Here is a 17,276-nt window from a genome sequence, read left to right on the forward strand (position 1 = left end):
AAAAACGCCCAATCAGCGTTATCTTATATTGCACGGTGAGGCCAAGCGACGCACACACACACACACACACACACACACACACACACACACACAAGTCCACCAACTATCAAATAGGTAGAAATAATAAGCCACTGCTTTAAAATGTATTATTATTTTGTTAACACCGCCGAGCTCATTGCGCATTTTTTAATGCATTGTTGACGTAGCCTTTATCGCCACCTGCTGGCCCGGCGGAGTGGACATAATTGTATTTTACAACGTAGAGGAAAGTATCGGTATGAATGTAGACCGCTCACACACGCACACACACACACAAACATCCTCACATGCATGCAAACCTATTCTACATACACATGCCCACGCACACGTGTACATTATGCAGGAACACCCCACATGAACCCCCCCCCCCCCCCCCCCCCACACACACACCCACACCCTCCAGTGTCCTTATCCTCATAGTTATTAACCCCTGACACATAAATCCAAGGGTATGTGGGTGTGTGATATTAGCTGTGTGTGAGTGGGAGGGAGGGGAGGATGGGGTTAATCTTTATGTAGTGGGGATCTTTCACAGAAGATCACTCAATTTAAATAGAGCTGCTTTGATGTCTCCAGCCCTCCCTCCCTCCTTTCTTTCTTTCTTTTTTCTCTCTCGTTCTCTCTCTGCTCTCCCGTCTCTCATTCACCCCCTCTAATTTGCTTCATGTCGCCCCCCCTCTGTGCCCCAGTGATAAGGTGTAATGAGAAATGTTTTCAAAATGGCTCTCACCTACCATGCGGTGCTAATTGGGCGTGTGCTTGATACAGCCGTAAGAAGGGGGGGGGGCGCCTCATCCTTGACTGTTGGAGGTGCTGAGTGGAGGGGAAAAAGAAAAGGAGGAACACTTAGTTTTCCACTCCACGAGTGGATAGCAGAGAGTGAAATAAACATACTTGCATCAAGCCGAGCTCCACCGAACCCCCCCCCCCCCCCCCCCCCCCCCCCCCCACACACACACACACACACAACCCCCTTCAAAGACACAAAGTAATGAGGGGAAATACCATCTTCATTAGTTGTCATTTACAGGGGAATTACGCCGATGCCTCCTCGGGGCTGTTATTGGTCACGCCGAGCAGCGAGATTTGGGGAAGGAAAAGGAGGACGTTTTTTTTTTTTAGGGGAAGACGTGGGAACAGAGGAGCGTTTGGCCTACATTCCAACGCGTTCGAAAACACCAGACAACAGTGGAGCCGGGAGCTCGACGCCTTCGGGGTTCGCCTCTCTTTCCAGAAATAAACTGTCTGTCTTCACCGGAAGTTTGGGTGACGAACCCCCTTTGGTTGGGTTCAGGAAAAGAGGGCGGGGTATATATGTCAACTGGGCCGAGGGAGAGCACCGAAAAAGGACCCACGTGACAAAATATCTCACTTACTTTTGATTTTGCGCACCAACAAAATGTTTGCATTAGAACAGTTGAGTGAGACCAATTTGTATATCAATTTATCAGCCAGGGGGGGGGGAGACACTTTCAAAATATATATATATATATATATATATATATATATATATATATATCACAAAAACCAGAGAAAAGGTGAGTGACATTAGGTTGAATGCTAAATACCCACATTTCTGGCATCAGGCTTAAAACACAGGCCTCACAGCTAACCACATTAGCTAGCTAGCTAAATGTGCACATGGCCATTAATTTGGTCTGTAGAGGACGTGACGTCATGTAAGTAAACGGTCACAGAGAAATGATCAACAGGGACAAAGAGGAGCGAGTAAAGCAGCATTAATTCATAATTTAGGGATATTAGCAGGTTTTAATTCACTAGTTTCAGAGGCAAAACCAGCTAAAAGAATATGGAGAGAAACATTACAATGTTATATTATATTTAAATACACTAATATATTATGCTGAAACGATAACAAATATTGGTTTAATGGCTAATTAGGTTTTATACATAATTTTGTATTCAACAAGGCACATGTGCAATTTCATAGATTGTCAATAAGAAACGTCAAATTACATTTAAATACATTCAAACTAACATGCCAATAATTAATAGAAACTTACCACAGTTTATTCACGTGGTGAAATAGGAAGATGGCGAGAATTCAGGTCTGACATCCGGGTCCGTGTTCAAGACTCAACGGGGGGCGTGGCTTCCCACTGCGGCGTTTAAGTGCGCACGTTTTCACCAGCGTCATCATTTCAACCAAAATCTAAACTATTAAAGTTATTGGAGGTTTTGTCTTGCACGTTTGATTATTTATACATTATTTTCCATATACATACAGTGTATTTATTTTACAGATATTGATATATATATATATATTTATTACAGATATGTATACAGATATATATCTGTATACATATACAGTGTATTTATATATATATATATGTATTTCTAACAGCCAGGATCGTAAACAGAATTTTAGAAAAACTGAGGCCATGAGTTCTGCTTCACCCAATGCAGAAATAACCAGAAATTAAAATGTATTATATTATTTGGATTTTTTATATCTAATAATTGTTAGTTGTTAAATCATACTTTACATAACATTTCCCACCCGAGGGCCTTAATTCCGCCCGCATCACACTGCCAGAAATAAGAGTGGAGAAATACTGAATTATAAATAATTTACCAAAGCGTATTCAAATGTAATATAGCCTGAAAATACAGGAATCAGCTTTTTTTTAATACATGTGAACGTTTTTGATTGTTTAACGTAAATCGAGGACATGACCTCAGCGTCACCTTGCTCTAACGCTGTATGTGAAATTTAAAGCCGACTTAAATTATGTATACATAAAAGTGAGAGGGAGCTCGCGGTTGGATACGATTGGAAGAGGTGAAGGAAATATATGAGCTCCATATTACGGGGGGGGGGGGGGGGGGTTGAAACTGCTGATCCAGGTTCGGGCCTTCCCTTCCCAAAACGGTGACGACAGCCTGCACGGCGGCAGAGTGGGACACCACAAGACGGTCCGGATTACCAAACCCCCACCGCCACAACATCACCTCCCTAACAGGATAACACAGCATAATAAACTCCATAAAATAATCAAACTTATTACAACTCTTAACCCCAGTTTAATACATTCTGCTCAGCTTACGTGCGCCGGCATTCTCCGCGAGTCGAAGGCACAAAAGAGAATCGTCTTATAAGACGAGAGAACACAGGACAGCAGCTTGTGATGCCTTTTAATATTGGCTTTAATTGGATTTGTAAATTATGTGGCTAAATTAACACTTTCTTTGGCTCGCTGACTTAGTGAAATTTGTCGAAGGGAAGAAAAAGAAGTGAAAGTCTTAAAGTTAATTAATCGTCTGTGGCCCCCCCGGCTTAATTAAAGTTTCCCAGTGTTTGTAGTTAATGGGTGGATTGATGAAACAATGGCACAAACGCCGCCGTTACCTCCAGAGAGGAAGATATCCGAGTCGTTGATTAACACTCACACACACACACACACGACTTGGATGCCTTCACATAGCTCCTCACAAGCTTATACACTGTGTCTGCATGCACGCACGCACAGAGACATATGCGTGTACACACACACACACACACACACACACACACACACTCCCCTTCAAACTTCCCTGCCACAGATACACTTTACTCCCCATTGAGGGTTTCACATTAATTAGCTGGGATCAAAACCTACAAATCCCTCCGCTGAGAATTGAACTGTATTGCTAAACCCTGCCTCCATCATCTATGCTAGGTCCCATGACACACACACACACACACACACACACACACACACACACACTGAGCATGGCTGGATCAACCTATGCCTCAGGGCAGGAAAGAGCTGCAGGCCCCCCCATTAACCGCCGATCCCTGCAGCGTGTACACTATTTCCAAATATGATTCAAACCAAATTCATTTAGGAGCATAAAGCATTCAAACCCAATATATTGTATTATCTAACAATGAACAGTTGGATTTGAACAGGTGCCTCTTCAAGAAGAGGACTTAGCCTTTTTCTTTCGTCTGTACCTCGGGGTCTGAAAGCGTGAAAGTGTTTTTTAAACGTTCATTCTCTCTGCTGGCCAGCAGGGGGCGACGCCTCCGGTTGCAAAAAAGAGGTCAGATTGTATAGAAGTCAATGAGAAGATGACTCCACTTCTCTCTTGATTTATTCCCTCAGTGAACATTGTAAACGTGAAGTGTAGTTTTTCAATTCAGCGTGATGTTCATTTAATAAATGATGGTCCCACTTAGAGTCAAACAGACCATTAAGCAAGGCATGCTGTATGGCGGGGCTACCTTGTGATTGACAGGTCGTTACCACGTTACCTTGTCCGGTCTGGGAGTTGTCCTACAACTTTTTAACCCTTCCACAGTGTGTTGTCAGTTAATATTGAATTAATTGTAACATTTCTGGTCGCCTAAACAAGTCTTATTGAGCGGTTGCACGTAGCTTCGCCCTCGCGTAGTCCACAAGCTAATGTGATGGCGTCCACTTCTTCACAGTACAGATATACATTTCTTTGGCAAATTCACATGACTATAATAACTACATCATCTTAAGATTGGGATATCTTTTAGAGACGTCCTTCCCCCTTACGATACGTCTCCGTAGCTAAATTGTTCAAGCTTTAACGGCCCAGAGAAAAGTTTATTTACCCTTTTGAATTAATTGAAAACTGGAAAAAGGTTGGAACTATTATCAGAGCATTTACGCAAACAATATTTAAAAAAAAAAATGCCATCAAATGTGTTAGTACACTCACGAGTAAGGACATTATATTATTTTATATATATATATATATATATATATATATATATATTATACATCTTAGCATGAACCAGAATGTGCTCCTGTTCAGTTTCATCTTTTGGTTTTCTCTCACCGATGCTTTTGGAATAAATTAACACCGATATATATACCCATGAAATAGGTTTCATAATCTTTTTTTTTTTTTTAAAAAGACACACAAAAAAACGCCTCTTCCTCACGGTTCAACGGGGAAACAATGTCTGAACAAACTTCGGGGTAACGCCGCTCTCAGCGGGCCTCCTCAAGGAGAAGAATCCCGAACACTTTTCAAAGAAACAAACTTTAATCGTTTTCAATTGCTGTTTCAAATCGGCCTGTTCTGTGATTTTTGAAGCCTCTTATCACATTTTGCGTGGTGATGAACGTGACTGCCAAAAAAAAAACGCTCATTAAAACGGTTGATTATTTTAAAAGAGGTGATGCAACTCAGAGTAACCTCATCACTCTGTGTGTGTGTGTGTGTGTGTGTGTGTGTGTCCTGCTGTCAGCTTCAGGGCTTGTAGACAGCGCCCTCTGCTGGCAGCAAGCACGTATGACATGCATTTATTTACCTTTCTGCTTAAATACAATACAGAATACATTATTGACTTTATCCTGATCTATTTTCCTGGAGAAGTAATCAGAAGTCATAGGAGAGCCAGAGGAATATAGCAAATACACTTTTTTTATTTTTAAACAGGTTTATTGACATGTGTATAGCGATTGTCTGTGCACCGGACGATTACAGAAGAATATGATATAAAATAATACAAAATGGTTGTACATAACACGGATGTATTAAAATAGGAATGCATTATCAACTGTGAGGTTTTTACGCTGTATACGTGTCAGCTACTCGCTCACCCGTAGAGAGATGAGTTCATTAGTTGAGGAGGTCGAGGTTTTGCCATCTGAAGTGAAGCTCAATTGAAAACACGTAATCAAAAAATAAAAAAAGGTTAAGAGAAACTGCTAATGACGTAACTAGTGGTTTAAAACAACCTAAAATATCTGGAAAAAATTCACCAACACTAAAATCTAAAAAACAAGAAAATTGCATATGGACACCTTTTTTATAACCCGAAGAGGGTTTAAACGAAGAATTAAAAAAAATAAAAAATAAAAAATAAAAAAGGGAAATGAGCTAAAAAATAAATATATCAGCTTATAAACTAGAAGCCCATGAGGGTGCTGCAGCGGTTCTTCCATCCACATGCCAACGGCGTTACATTAATTGTTGTATATGTCGTCTTCAAAAGCAGGATTCACTGGCTTTGGCGTGCAGCTGATCCCAGATGTGTTCATAGCCTTGTGTGTGACCCTTGTAATTAAGACCCGTATGTGACTGATCCTAGACCTGTAGCCATCGACTGTTTGGCTTTTACATTAGATGACTACTCGCACCTAAATTGTGTGTTTTTGCAGTCGTGAAAACTTTTAAAGGCTCCCGTCGTGTCTCTTTAGCTATGAATCTTAAAATCACTAATCCTGAGCTACAGTAATTGTTAACGTGATCTATAGGGAGTTCAACTCTTTTTTTTGGGGGGGGGGGGGCTTCAAAATCACTTTAAATGTTCCACAATCGGTCTAAATACAAAACGAAAAACAGATGTTGATGTGAAATATATCAGCATAGTAGTACAAAGTGTGGATTCGACAGGTCTCGTTCACAAATGTCACGCGTCTTATCAAGTATGAGGATTTTTTTAGTCTTTTTTTTTTAGAGAGTCTTCCAAAACATAAAACAAAACAAAAAGCTGTTTTTTTTTTCAACCAGCCAAGGACTCGGAAGACATCTTGGTCCGCGAGACAAACGCTCTCTGCGTGAACAGCAGGCTGTCAATCAACCGTGCAAAGTGTACGTGTAGTGTACATACTGTATGTGTGTGTGTGTGTGTGTGTGTGTGTGTGTGACGTTCAGCACATGCAAGCTAGACACAATTTTCCATGTGAGAGTGCGGTTTTTTTCGCTTTTTTTCCTCTTCTTAAAATCAATTATACGTCTCGCACACTTTGAGGCTATTATCGAACATTATCTGACTTTTTCCAAGCTAGTTCACCAAGCAACACCATCATATTCAGTTTACAAAAATAGTATCACAATATAGACCATTCAATATGAGCACCAGGGAAGGCTAAATATAGCCCGAGTATTTGGCTACATTCATTGTCTGGGCAATGTTTTCTTTTTCTTTTTAACGGTAGCGGCGTGTTAAGTGTGTGTTTGTCGGACACAGTGTTGGCAACGTTTTCTCACTCACAAGCTCTCCTAGAATCGACCACGCGAGAATACTTGGGAAACATACACAACTCGCTTACACTGAGTAACAATAGTTAACTTAAAAACCAATTAGCAGTTAGAAAAATAGTTTAGCTTTTTAGTTGTTGTTTTTTTTAAACACCGAACATCAAAAAGACCCCCCCCCCCCCCCCCCCCCCACCCCCTAACAAAATAGTTTTTTTTTAATCTTTTGAGGTTATGCAAGGTCAAAACTTTTTTGAAAACGCTCCACCATGCGAACACGGACCCTGCTTAGCAAAATTCGGCAACCAGAAGTGTGTTCAGAATAACAGCGTTTTCCGAGTATTTAAATAAATGTCGGGTGTTTCATCACCGATTCAGTTGCTCGTCTTTAAATTCTAATGCTTTGGTTACACACACACACACACACACACACACACACACACACACACACACACACACACACACACACACACACATTGGAAATAAAATAAAACCATGATAATGAACACGCCTCTGGTTGAGCCCTTAACCTGGAAAACCGTTTGAGCCGTGTTCACCGACCGAACGCCTGAACGCAGCACAACATCCAGCTTCTGTACGGGGACTCGCTATTATTGCTGTAGAGAGTTATGAAGTGGATTTCACCCGGTTTTCGGGTGCCTATCCTTGCCACACACACACACACACACACACACACACACACACAGCGTGTAGTGTCGTGTTCCCTCCGGAGCTTCAGGAGGTCACAAAAGAGTCTGCAGGTTTTCATTCCAACCACAACGACACGAGGAGTCTCATTTATGGGGTCTGATGCATCACCTTGTCACCTCCGAGTAGTTCAAACTGCCTGCTGGGAACACGGCAATGAATAGAAACCAGACGGTCATTCAGGAAGGAAGACGGGCAGGTCAGGGTGCAACTCTATAAAAGAGACTAGGTGTTGTTGTGTTTCTTATGTGTGTGTGTGTGTGTGCATAAGCTGAGACCATGATGGGTTGTACTGTTCGACGAGCGGCAGCATTTCACAACAGCTACGGTGAGAAATTAAGAAGACGTCGGACATCGGGGCCCGAGAAGTGCAAGAGGTGGCGTTTCACCGAGTTAAGGACACACGGGCGCCGCAGGCCGGTGAGACGCTGCAGGTGAACGGAGTAAAAAGACCGTTCCATTTTCTTTTGTGCAAAAAAAAAAAAAAGAATTAAAAAAAAGCTACTCGTCGTTTCAGACGCGGCTTCTGAGACGTACAAATGAAGGTTGTTAGGATCGCTTTGTCAATCGAACGATTGGGAGTGAAAGTTATTTATTTTTTATTTTTTTTAAAAAGGGGGTCGAGCAGCTTCGGTTTGAGCTCCTGCGTATGAATCGTGTGACTTGTGAGGACGTCGGGGGGGAAATAAGCGAGCGTTTCGTTGGAATGAAAAACAGCAGAATCTTCCCCTGACAAGAGGATCATTTAGAGTAAAATACCGTCCACGTGACAGCGTTGATTATTCTCCAGATCTCCTACCAATCAACAAGCACCGAGGGATAAATGAGGGCTTCGGCTCTGGGCTCCACCCGGTCACAACGTAGGACAGTGTTCGTCGTACACACCTGCTGCTAGAACGTTTAAAAAACAAATGACACGCACTCCTAATCAACGACCTCTCACGTGCTGAACACTGACCGACGATTGGAACGCGAATGGAGCTCAGGCCTCGTGCCGTTACTGCGATCGCGGCTGCTGAGGGGGTCGCGGGGCTAGTCGATGGGCCCCTGGAAGATGAGCCGCGTCCAGCCGGGGGTGCCGAGGGCGGCGGAGCAGAAGGGGCAGACGGGTCTGAAGGCGTGCGTCCCGTGGGGGAGCGGGGTCTCCGCCCAGTACCTGACTGTCCTCTCCGAGCAGACGTGGCCGCACGGCACAAAAGCGTGAGTGGGAGCTCCGGCGTCCAGGTACACGGCCGGCTCGCAGCCCAGCCACAGGGGCACGTAGGGGCCCACGCTCCTGCACAGGGGACATTCTCGGCGGGTCGTCGAGCCCTCGCCCTCTCGCGGCTCCGCCACTCCCTCGGATCTCTGGCCCCAGTCGTGGCGTCCGTGGACGTGGCCGCACGTGAGGTAGACCCAAGGCTGGCGCTCTTCGAGGCTGAAGTGACACACCGACGACATCAGTATTTCATTTTTCTACGAACATTGTAGGAGGCGTTTTCTAGGCAGGCTAGGACATTAGTTTTGAAACGGACTCCCACCTGTGGCTGCGTGGCAGGCTGGGGAAGGCCAGCGTGCTGAGGCCTACAGGACACTGGGGCCGGGACGCATTGAGCTCCTGGCGAAGTGCTTCCAGGTGGCGCAGGGTGGGGGCGCGCATGAGCCCCTCGCCTGTACGCCACAGCAGGGTGGCCCCGCACAGGTCGACCAGGGAACCGTCACGCAGCGCGCTGCTCTCACCCTCCGCCTGTTGACACAGATAAAAAAAAAAAACACATTACTTACAATCAAACCCCCCTCCCAAAAAATAAAACTCAACGTGGGCACTGGCGACTCACCAGTTTTCCCCGGGTGGGTCCGGAGCGAGTCTCGCGCAGGGCGTAAACGTCCCCACAGACGGAGATCTCCCTCCACAGACCCGGCTTGGGGTCCTCTGGGAACCCCTCCGGGTGCATCACCAGCACCCCGTTGGTGGTGAGCCCGTCCATGTGCCCGTCGGGGTTTTTCCATTTGGTTGCTTTCTCCTGCGGCGGCCAAAGTCACACGAGGGCTCGTGAGCATTTCAAAAAATCGCATCGACGTCGGACACCGAAAACCACGCTCGCCTGCGTCGAGTCCACTCACCCCTAAGAAGATGTTCTTGGAGGAGTCGAAGCCAGCGGCGTAGATGCGTGCGGTGTACGGCGGGCTGCGCTCACACACCACTCTGCAGGCGAAGCGTGAGATGGTGCTCGGAGCGATAGAGGGGTCCTCCCCCTCCTTCCCCCCTCCGGAGGTGTCAGTCACCACGAAGTCAATGGGACTCTCTGTGGAGCGTCCGATCTGCCGGGTACAGCACAGAGAGGCGTTCACTGCGGTTCATTGACATTCCTGGATACATTTCATCAGAACAAATGTCTTTTTAAATGATGTTAGTGTCGGTCTATACAAGTAGACTATTATTAATAGTTTAAGATGCACACTAGCTTAAAGAATATTGTTTCCCCCCCATGATTATGGCTTTTATTAAATTAAATGAATATGCAATGCTATTATAAGACCAGAACTTTGCGTGTATAAAAATAGACTTCCTTGGAGATTTTCCACACAAGTCCTCACTCTTTAATACTCAACGGTCACGAGAGAACCAAAATAATCAACCGACTGAAGAAACTCCTTTGATTGGCGTTGCGTAACAGCGTATTTTTGGGAGAAGCTGTGCACGTGATCCCGAATCGTGGGATTATTTTGTCTCGTCAAAGAACGAGCCGACGTCGACCCGCCGCTCTCGATTTCCTTTCGGTGGTTACCTGGAACATGTCTGTGCTGTTGTCATGGCAGTACTCCACCACCACCGTCTGGTTGCGAGACAGCGTGAAAGAGATGCTGTGCTGCCCCCTGCTGTGGACAGCCTGCAACAACAACGGCAAAAAACGAGCACAGTTGGCGCACTCTTCTAGACTTTGTTTTTCATGACAGAAGAGACATCAGACTGAATGCTGCTCAAAGATGTAACTCCATTAATCATTACCATGCATCTGTATGTATGCACACACACACACACAAACACACACTTATATAGGATCGACAGCCCACATACTGCAGTCATAGTGCATAGTCATTCTTCCTCCTGCTCATTTATAAAGGACAACAGGGAGTCACGGGAAGGAAACCAACAGTTACACACACACACACAGAACAGGACACACACACACACACACACACACACACGCACCTTGCTGTCCTGCGGCGTGTTGAGGATGTGCACGGCGCTGGGTTTGACCCCGTTGGCCTTGGCCCTTCGGTACAGAGCGAAGCGGCTCTTTCTGCGCCCGCGGTCTCCGCTCGGAAGAGAGCCATTGTACCTAAGAGAGGCGAGAGTGAAACAACAACTGATCCAGATCAGAATATACGGGCCAGAACACGACTCTGGGCGACGAGCTCCTCCCACGTGCTCATTGAGAACACAGTTATCTTGTTTTCATACTGTATTTATGATCTTCTGGGGAAACTAAAGCTATAAAAAAAAAAAAAAACACCGCTGATGTCTGAAATAACTGCAATTAAGAGTTAAAGCTCCAGTGGTTTTCTTTGTGCATCTTTAGCAGCGCACTCGGGCCACTGATGAACAACCTCTTGATCTCACTCACTCAACTTTTCATTTGCACGAATGGTTTGCATTCATTACTAGAAACAGACGATGAAAGTTCAGATTATTCTTACGAGAGCAGTAATAACTATTCTAACGAGTTTTATAATTAAATATCAAACCCTTTATGTCACATTTCATCTGAACCAGAGCTGAAGCAATCAAAGTCCATTAATCGATCAGCAGAACCATAGTTGTTATGCAAAATACAAAAACAAAATAATTGATTGCCTTTTATGATAGTACACTGAATATCTTTGGGTTTTGGACTTCTAAATCAGACCAAATAACCTGCAGATAAATTAACAGTGAAAGTAAGTTGAAGGTCTATTCCTAGAGTGAATACATTCAACTATTGACAACTATTTGACACTGTAATTTGGATCAATAATAACGTATGCTTGAGTTCATTCAGATTTGTATTTAAAAGTGTCCCCATACACTCAAAGACAGAGACGCCTGTCAAACTGGCATAATTGTGTGTCTTAGGTGCCGGCATTAGGTGTAAACATTAACATCTCTATGAGAGGTAATAAACACATGTATAAAGAGCAATGCTCGGCCATTACCAACATCACCAACCGCAGTAAACACATCTTTCATCCGTCCTTCATGGAGGTGCTTGCAGCTAACGGTGCTGACAAATCTAACAGTGTTTAGCTGAGGGGGGGGTTAACCGGCTACAACAGCGCCGTCGGTCGGGACGGCGTTATAAGCTGCGACCGCCATACGAGAGCAGAGTATACCGTCGCCTGTACCAACGTGCACTACAAGCATGTGCAGCAGCCGGGGTATGTCAACAAAGCAAGGAGACGCTCCGATGACAACACACAAGAGGGAGAGCGACTTCCTTCTCTGCTCATTACGCCGCCACGTCTTCACAGAGCTGCTTTATTTATGCTCAGAACCCGAGTTGGAGCTCCACCTGCCACGTGTTATCTTTTGTTACCCTTACACACAAAAAAAACTTGGAAAAGAAGTTGTGTTTACAAATCAAAAACACCAGATATGGATGAATTTGTGTGTGTGTCAGGGAAGTTTGTTGACATTATGCATTTTTAATGCGCTACACTTCCATGAATCACATGAGCAAAAATATCTTTTTTTCTGTGTGGAGCCACCCTGAGGCCGGATCAGGGCAGACAGTCAGCGGCGTGTTGGTATGAGGATCGGGAGGGTTAGCTGGAAAACCCTTAAAACGGGCCAGATTGCCTTGATTTACTTGATAATCACAGGGAGACGGTGCTACTTGCTCCCTCCGTGAGTCGGACCGACAGTTTGAAACTGGACCCCCCGGCTGACAAGAGACGGTCTGGTGTCAGGAAAAAGAAGAAACATGAGGACGGGATTCTGTGGGGCCTTTAAATAGGCAGAAGATATGAAAAGGGACCACGGATAAGAGGGCACAGGAGAGAAAATCAGCTTATAGGAAGAGGAAAAAGGCCGCCAGCGCTTTGACAGAGACAGGAAATAATTAGATAATAAGTCTCGTCATGAGCAGCGGTGAGGGGAAAAATGAAAGCTAAATGAAGGGCAGTGTGCCGGGGGAGACGAGCGGGTCGAAGGGTGAAGGCCAGAGGACGAGCGGCTCCACGAGATCTGCCCGGGCAGTTCTGGCCTGCGTCACGCATGTGCGCACATCATAAAAGCACAATATGAAATATTCACTCCCTCTGCCCCCTCGACACTGAGTTTATTTTCGTTGAGGGGAAGCCAACGATGGGGGCACGCCTCTGTGAAAAGTCAGCACTCAGCAAAACGATGGGAGGCTTGCAGGGAAGGGACTGGGCGGGAGACGTGGGGGGGAGGGGGGGATGCGACAGAGACGACGTTAAGAGGGGTTATGGGTGAGATAAAAAAACGAAGGTGTGCAAGAGAGGGGAGGGTGATAAATGCAGAGAATGGGGAGTGGGTGGAGCATCGCCGGACGTAGGGGCAGCGCTGTCCAGGCTAACTAAGGTAATGAGCGGTGGCAGGCAGCCACAGCAAAGATCACACAGCCTGCAGTGAAAGCAGGCATCGACCACACAGGGGCATGTGATCATCAAGCCTGACGAATGCAAAGCCACACCACACAGGCAAAAAAAAAAAATGATGTGTGACAGGAAGCAGTGGAAAGAACAGCCTGTTCCGACTGCAGGTGTCTGCTTTCAAAGTTACCCGCCGCATGTTTTGGGACAAGCGAACTGGTCAATGCATCAGACTGGTCCAAATCTAGTTTCCCATAACACTCAGGCATTGTTTAAAACCTATCATGCCAAACCTCAACAGTCGCTACAGTTTTTTTAAATGACCCCTCAGTGGAGGCACATTAGGCGCCGTTGGCACCCGCTGCGGACACCAAAAACCTCATAATGGGCATTAAAGCGATCAATTCCTCACTGCCGGTCTGGGGGATGTAAAAGGGCCGCTCTGTTCAAGCGGTCAGATGACGGCGAAGGACGACTAATCAGTATTCTGATGCAGGGTCGAGCCCACAGCCTCCTCACTCCATGTTCAGCCGGAGGGGGAAGAGGTAGGGCCATTAGGTCAGTTATCTTTGGCATACACAGGAAGCTCTGCGGGGCAAGAGGGAGGCCTGTGTAAGCCTGGATATGACTGTGTGTGTGTGTGTGTGTGTGTGTGTGTGTGTGTGTGTGTCGTGGCATTTCTGCTCCCTGCAGACCCTCTGCACAGTGTGGAGCTGTACAGGGGGTGGAACTGCTGTGGAAGCCGGTGGGTGTCATCAGCACATCCTGCCCACTGGTGTGCTGGTGATGCCTCCTCCTCCTCCTCCTTTTATTTTTTTTTCATGGTCATCTGGCAAGCGACGTTTAATTATTCATTATTCATTTGAAGAAAAAAGACTTCATGACTAAACAAAACATGGAGCGAGATTCATGCATTTTTCAAGATTTCATCGCCAGCCCCCTTTACTTTTAGCAACCACCATGGATCCAGCATAGTATGACATCATTGGCATTTTCAGCCTGAACAATCCAGCCCCACTACAACCATTGATGAAAAAAAATGGGAAAAAAGCGTCTACATCCGTAGTAGCCTGTGCTATGTATGGCCACACCATATATTATTTTATTGGTTTCACCTTTTTTAACACTCAAACGCACCATTGACGTGGAGACAATAGCCTCGGACAATAATGCAGCCATTTGTGACACAAAGTTAGTTTGTAAGCTCACCACACAGTCACGGACGGGTGGGTGTGCGGCGGTATTGTGCCATAAATAAGGCTAAACATATTTACTATGATGGATTTACTGATGGAAGAGGGAATATTTAAATACGAGCAGTGGATTAAACGTGAACTCGCAGCACGTCATCTGTCGGTTTATTGCGAGGCTACATATTAAACGTTAATTTTGCAGACCGACACAATTTGTTTTTTTGTTTTTTTTAAAGGAAGACTTACCCCAAAATGACCAATTCTCCGTATTTTACGGGGTCTTTAACGGGCACATCGTCGTCTCCGTCTTGTTTCGGTGAATTCATCAGACTGGAGAAGAAAAAAAAAAAAAAAACGCGTCCGGCGGCGGTAATAGTGGCGAGATTAAAACAAGGCTAACACACACACACACGCAAAAAAAAACAAAAAAAAAGCTGACGGGAAGTTTGGGCACAGTTGGGCAAAGTTTTTCCAGACTTCTCGCTGTTTGTTTTATTGTTTTAATCCCGTGAAGGCGCATCTTTTCGTGGCTTTATTGCCAGAGAGCGAAGCTAGTTGGTATCGCCACATATCTTGTTCGCTAGCATTGGATACAACAACGGCTAACGGCAGGGAGTGGGTCGTACCATGTTCTGTAGGGGTGGTCGAAAAAATGAAATGTATCTTAAAAACGATTGTTGGCGAAGCTACTTATGTAAAAGGAGAAATATGTAAAAGTCATAAAATATCGTACTAGCGACCGGCAGAATAAAAGTGATTCATAATTCAATTCACAACAAACAAAATTCACTTCAGCGCGTAACCCTCCTCCGGAACGAGAAATGGACGCGGCCATGACTGTGAATCAGGATCCCGTTGATAGAATAAAATGAGGCATTTCAAAAATCCAGAGGAAGTGCGTCCACGTACGTCGTCCCCCCCCCCCCCCACGCTTGGCATGCAGAGGATGCACTTGCACATTTTAAAGTTAAAATTCCAGGCCATTCAGTGGCATGTGTGGGAATCGTATAGTTGTGATCGCGTGGGTCGTTATGGAACCTGACGTAATTGGATGCTTTGGCTGTGTGGGTGGGCGGGTGTAGCTGGGATGTGGGTCACCACTGCGCCCCAGACAAGATGCCTCCTTTTGCTTGTGGGAGTGGGGAGACAGATATAGGCCGGATGAATCCCACACTTCCTTCTCTCTGTCTGTCTCTTCCTCTCACACACAGAGAAGAGTGTAATGTCTGTGTACTTATATACTCATAATACTGTGGCCACATGAGGGCAGTACACCTCAGTTGCAAAGTACACATTTCTCGTCTATGAAGTGAGACAACTGGAACTATTTTAGTGTGTCTAAACATCAGTTCTACCTGTTCACTGAACCATTACCGCCCACTGTTTTTATTTATTTATTGGTCTTCAAAATGTTTTAAAGTACTACGAATGAATGGGATGGAGACCTCTACAAGATGGGTCAGATACAGCAGGCCCTTGTCACACGCCACGAGAAACCTTGTCCTCCCAACAACCTGGTTTGCTGCTCATTGTTATTTGATGAGAGAGAGAGAGAGAGAAAGCGACGCCTTCGCCGCGGGTCCTCTTTGGTGTCAGTAACAGAGTCTGCTAAGTCTGCAAAGTGGCGTGGGCGCCTTCAACTGGAGCAGCAAGGTATAGCCTACCTGGTGATCTCGGCGGGGTGGAGTAACATGTCGTTGCTTGCATGCAGGGTAAAGCACACATGGCGCCACGCAGTGTTCTACGTGACTCTCCAGCGCGGGGCGGGGTGCGACGTCGGCCCTTTGCTATCTGGGTATGTCGGTGTCATAGAAAACATTTGCCTGTGCAAATCCACAGACGTTACCCCCAAATTATATGATATCAGTTTAAAAATGGAACTGGACAGAGCCTTGCATCACACACACACACACACACATTGCTGCAACGACAGACAGACTGTTTAATGGCACCGAAAGAGGGTGATGACTCATGAACGCTCTTCAGCATATAAACCTAACAACCACACCCTTGATCTATGGATGACAGCCCACTGAGTAACTTATCATCCAACTGGAGTGCTGACTCACCTCATGAGGGTATAGTACGCCAGCGCTGTGCGGACCAGACGTTTAACCTCTCACATACTTGTCATCTGAAATTCAAAGTAGAAACTGGATGGACCAGATGTGCGTGCATGTTTCAGTGAGTTTCTTTCCCACTCTGGGACTAAGGTCACACCCTTCTCTCTCTCTCTCTCTCTCTCTCCCTTCCCATGTTCTTTGTCTCTCTTCTCGGCTCTCTCTTTCCTTTCTGCCCGTCCATGTTTGGCTGAATTTTTCGCATTAAAGTAGAACATTTTGGGCCTTCATCATGCGGGAGGAATCTTCGCTGCTCCCCTTAATTTGCGTGGATTATTTGCTCGAAAACCAGGAATTTACAGTGTAAAAAAAAAAGCTCTGAATGAAGAGGATTTCTCTTTGAGCCTTTCCGCACAGGTGGTAAAACATTGGAATGGATTCCTCAACCTTTGGGTGCTCGTAATTACAGATTGGACAGTTTTGTTCATAAACGGTCTTTCTGACTCAACCTCACCGACCATAAATATAGGCACGGGGAACTGTTTACATAGAGGCTGTCCTGTCCGTGATGTCATCAGCTCTTTTCATCTAGATCACCTCGTGCAGTTGAAGCGATAAAGAGAAGCAGATGTAATTAATGATAGAGAAAATTGCACGTGTCGGTTTTGATTGACGGCCACTTTGTTTTTTTCGACGATGGCCTCATCGGCCGGGCGAATTCTCACAAGTTGAT

General features: G+C 45.4%; 1 protein-coding gene across 1 annotated transcript; it reads right to left on the reverse strand.

Moving 5' to 3' along the window:
• Nucleotides 1-7,198: 7,198 nt before the first annotated feature.
• On the reverse strand, nucleotides 7,199-15,096 carry LOC117727302 (E3 ubiquitin-protein ligase pellino homolog 2). The gene is made up of 7 exons (XM_034527533.1): nucleotides 14,730-15,096; nucleotides 10,907-11,036; nucleotides 10,482-10,583; nucleotides 9,817-10,014; nucleotides 9,531-9,716; nucleotides 9,234-9,439; nucleotides 7,199-9,130 (listed from the first exon to the last, which is right to left on the reverse strand). The coding sequence occupies exons 1-7, from the start codon at nucleotides 14,807-14,809 to the stop codon at nucleotides 8,746-8,748; spliced, it is 1,287 nt and encodes a 428-aa protein (XP_034383424.1). The 5' UTR covers nucleotides 14,810-15,096; the 3' UTR covers nucleotides 7,199-8,745.
• Between the last annotated feature and the right edge of the window lie 2,180 nt (nucleotides 15,097-17,276).

The sequence above is a fragment of the Cyclopterus lumpus genome, chromosome 24, assembly GCF_009769545.1.
Source record: "Cyclopterus lumpus isolate fCycLum1 chromosome 24, fCycLum1.pri, whole genome shotgun sequence".
NCBI lineage: Eukaryota > Metazoa > Chordata > Actinopteri > Perciformes > Cyclopteridae > Cyclopterus > Cyclopterus lumpus.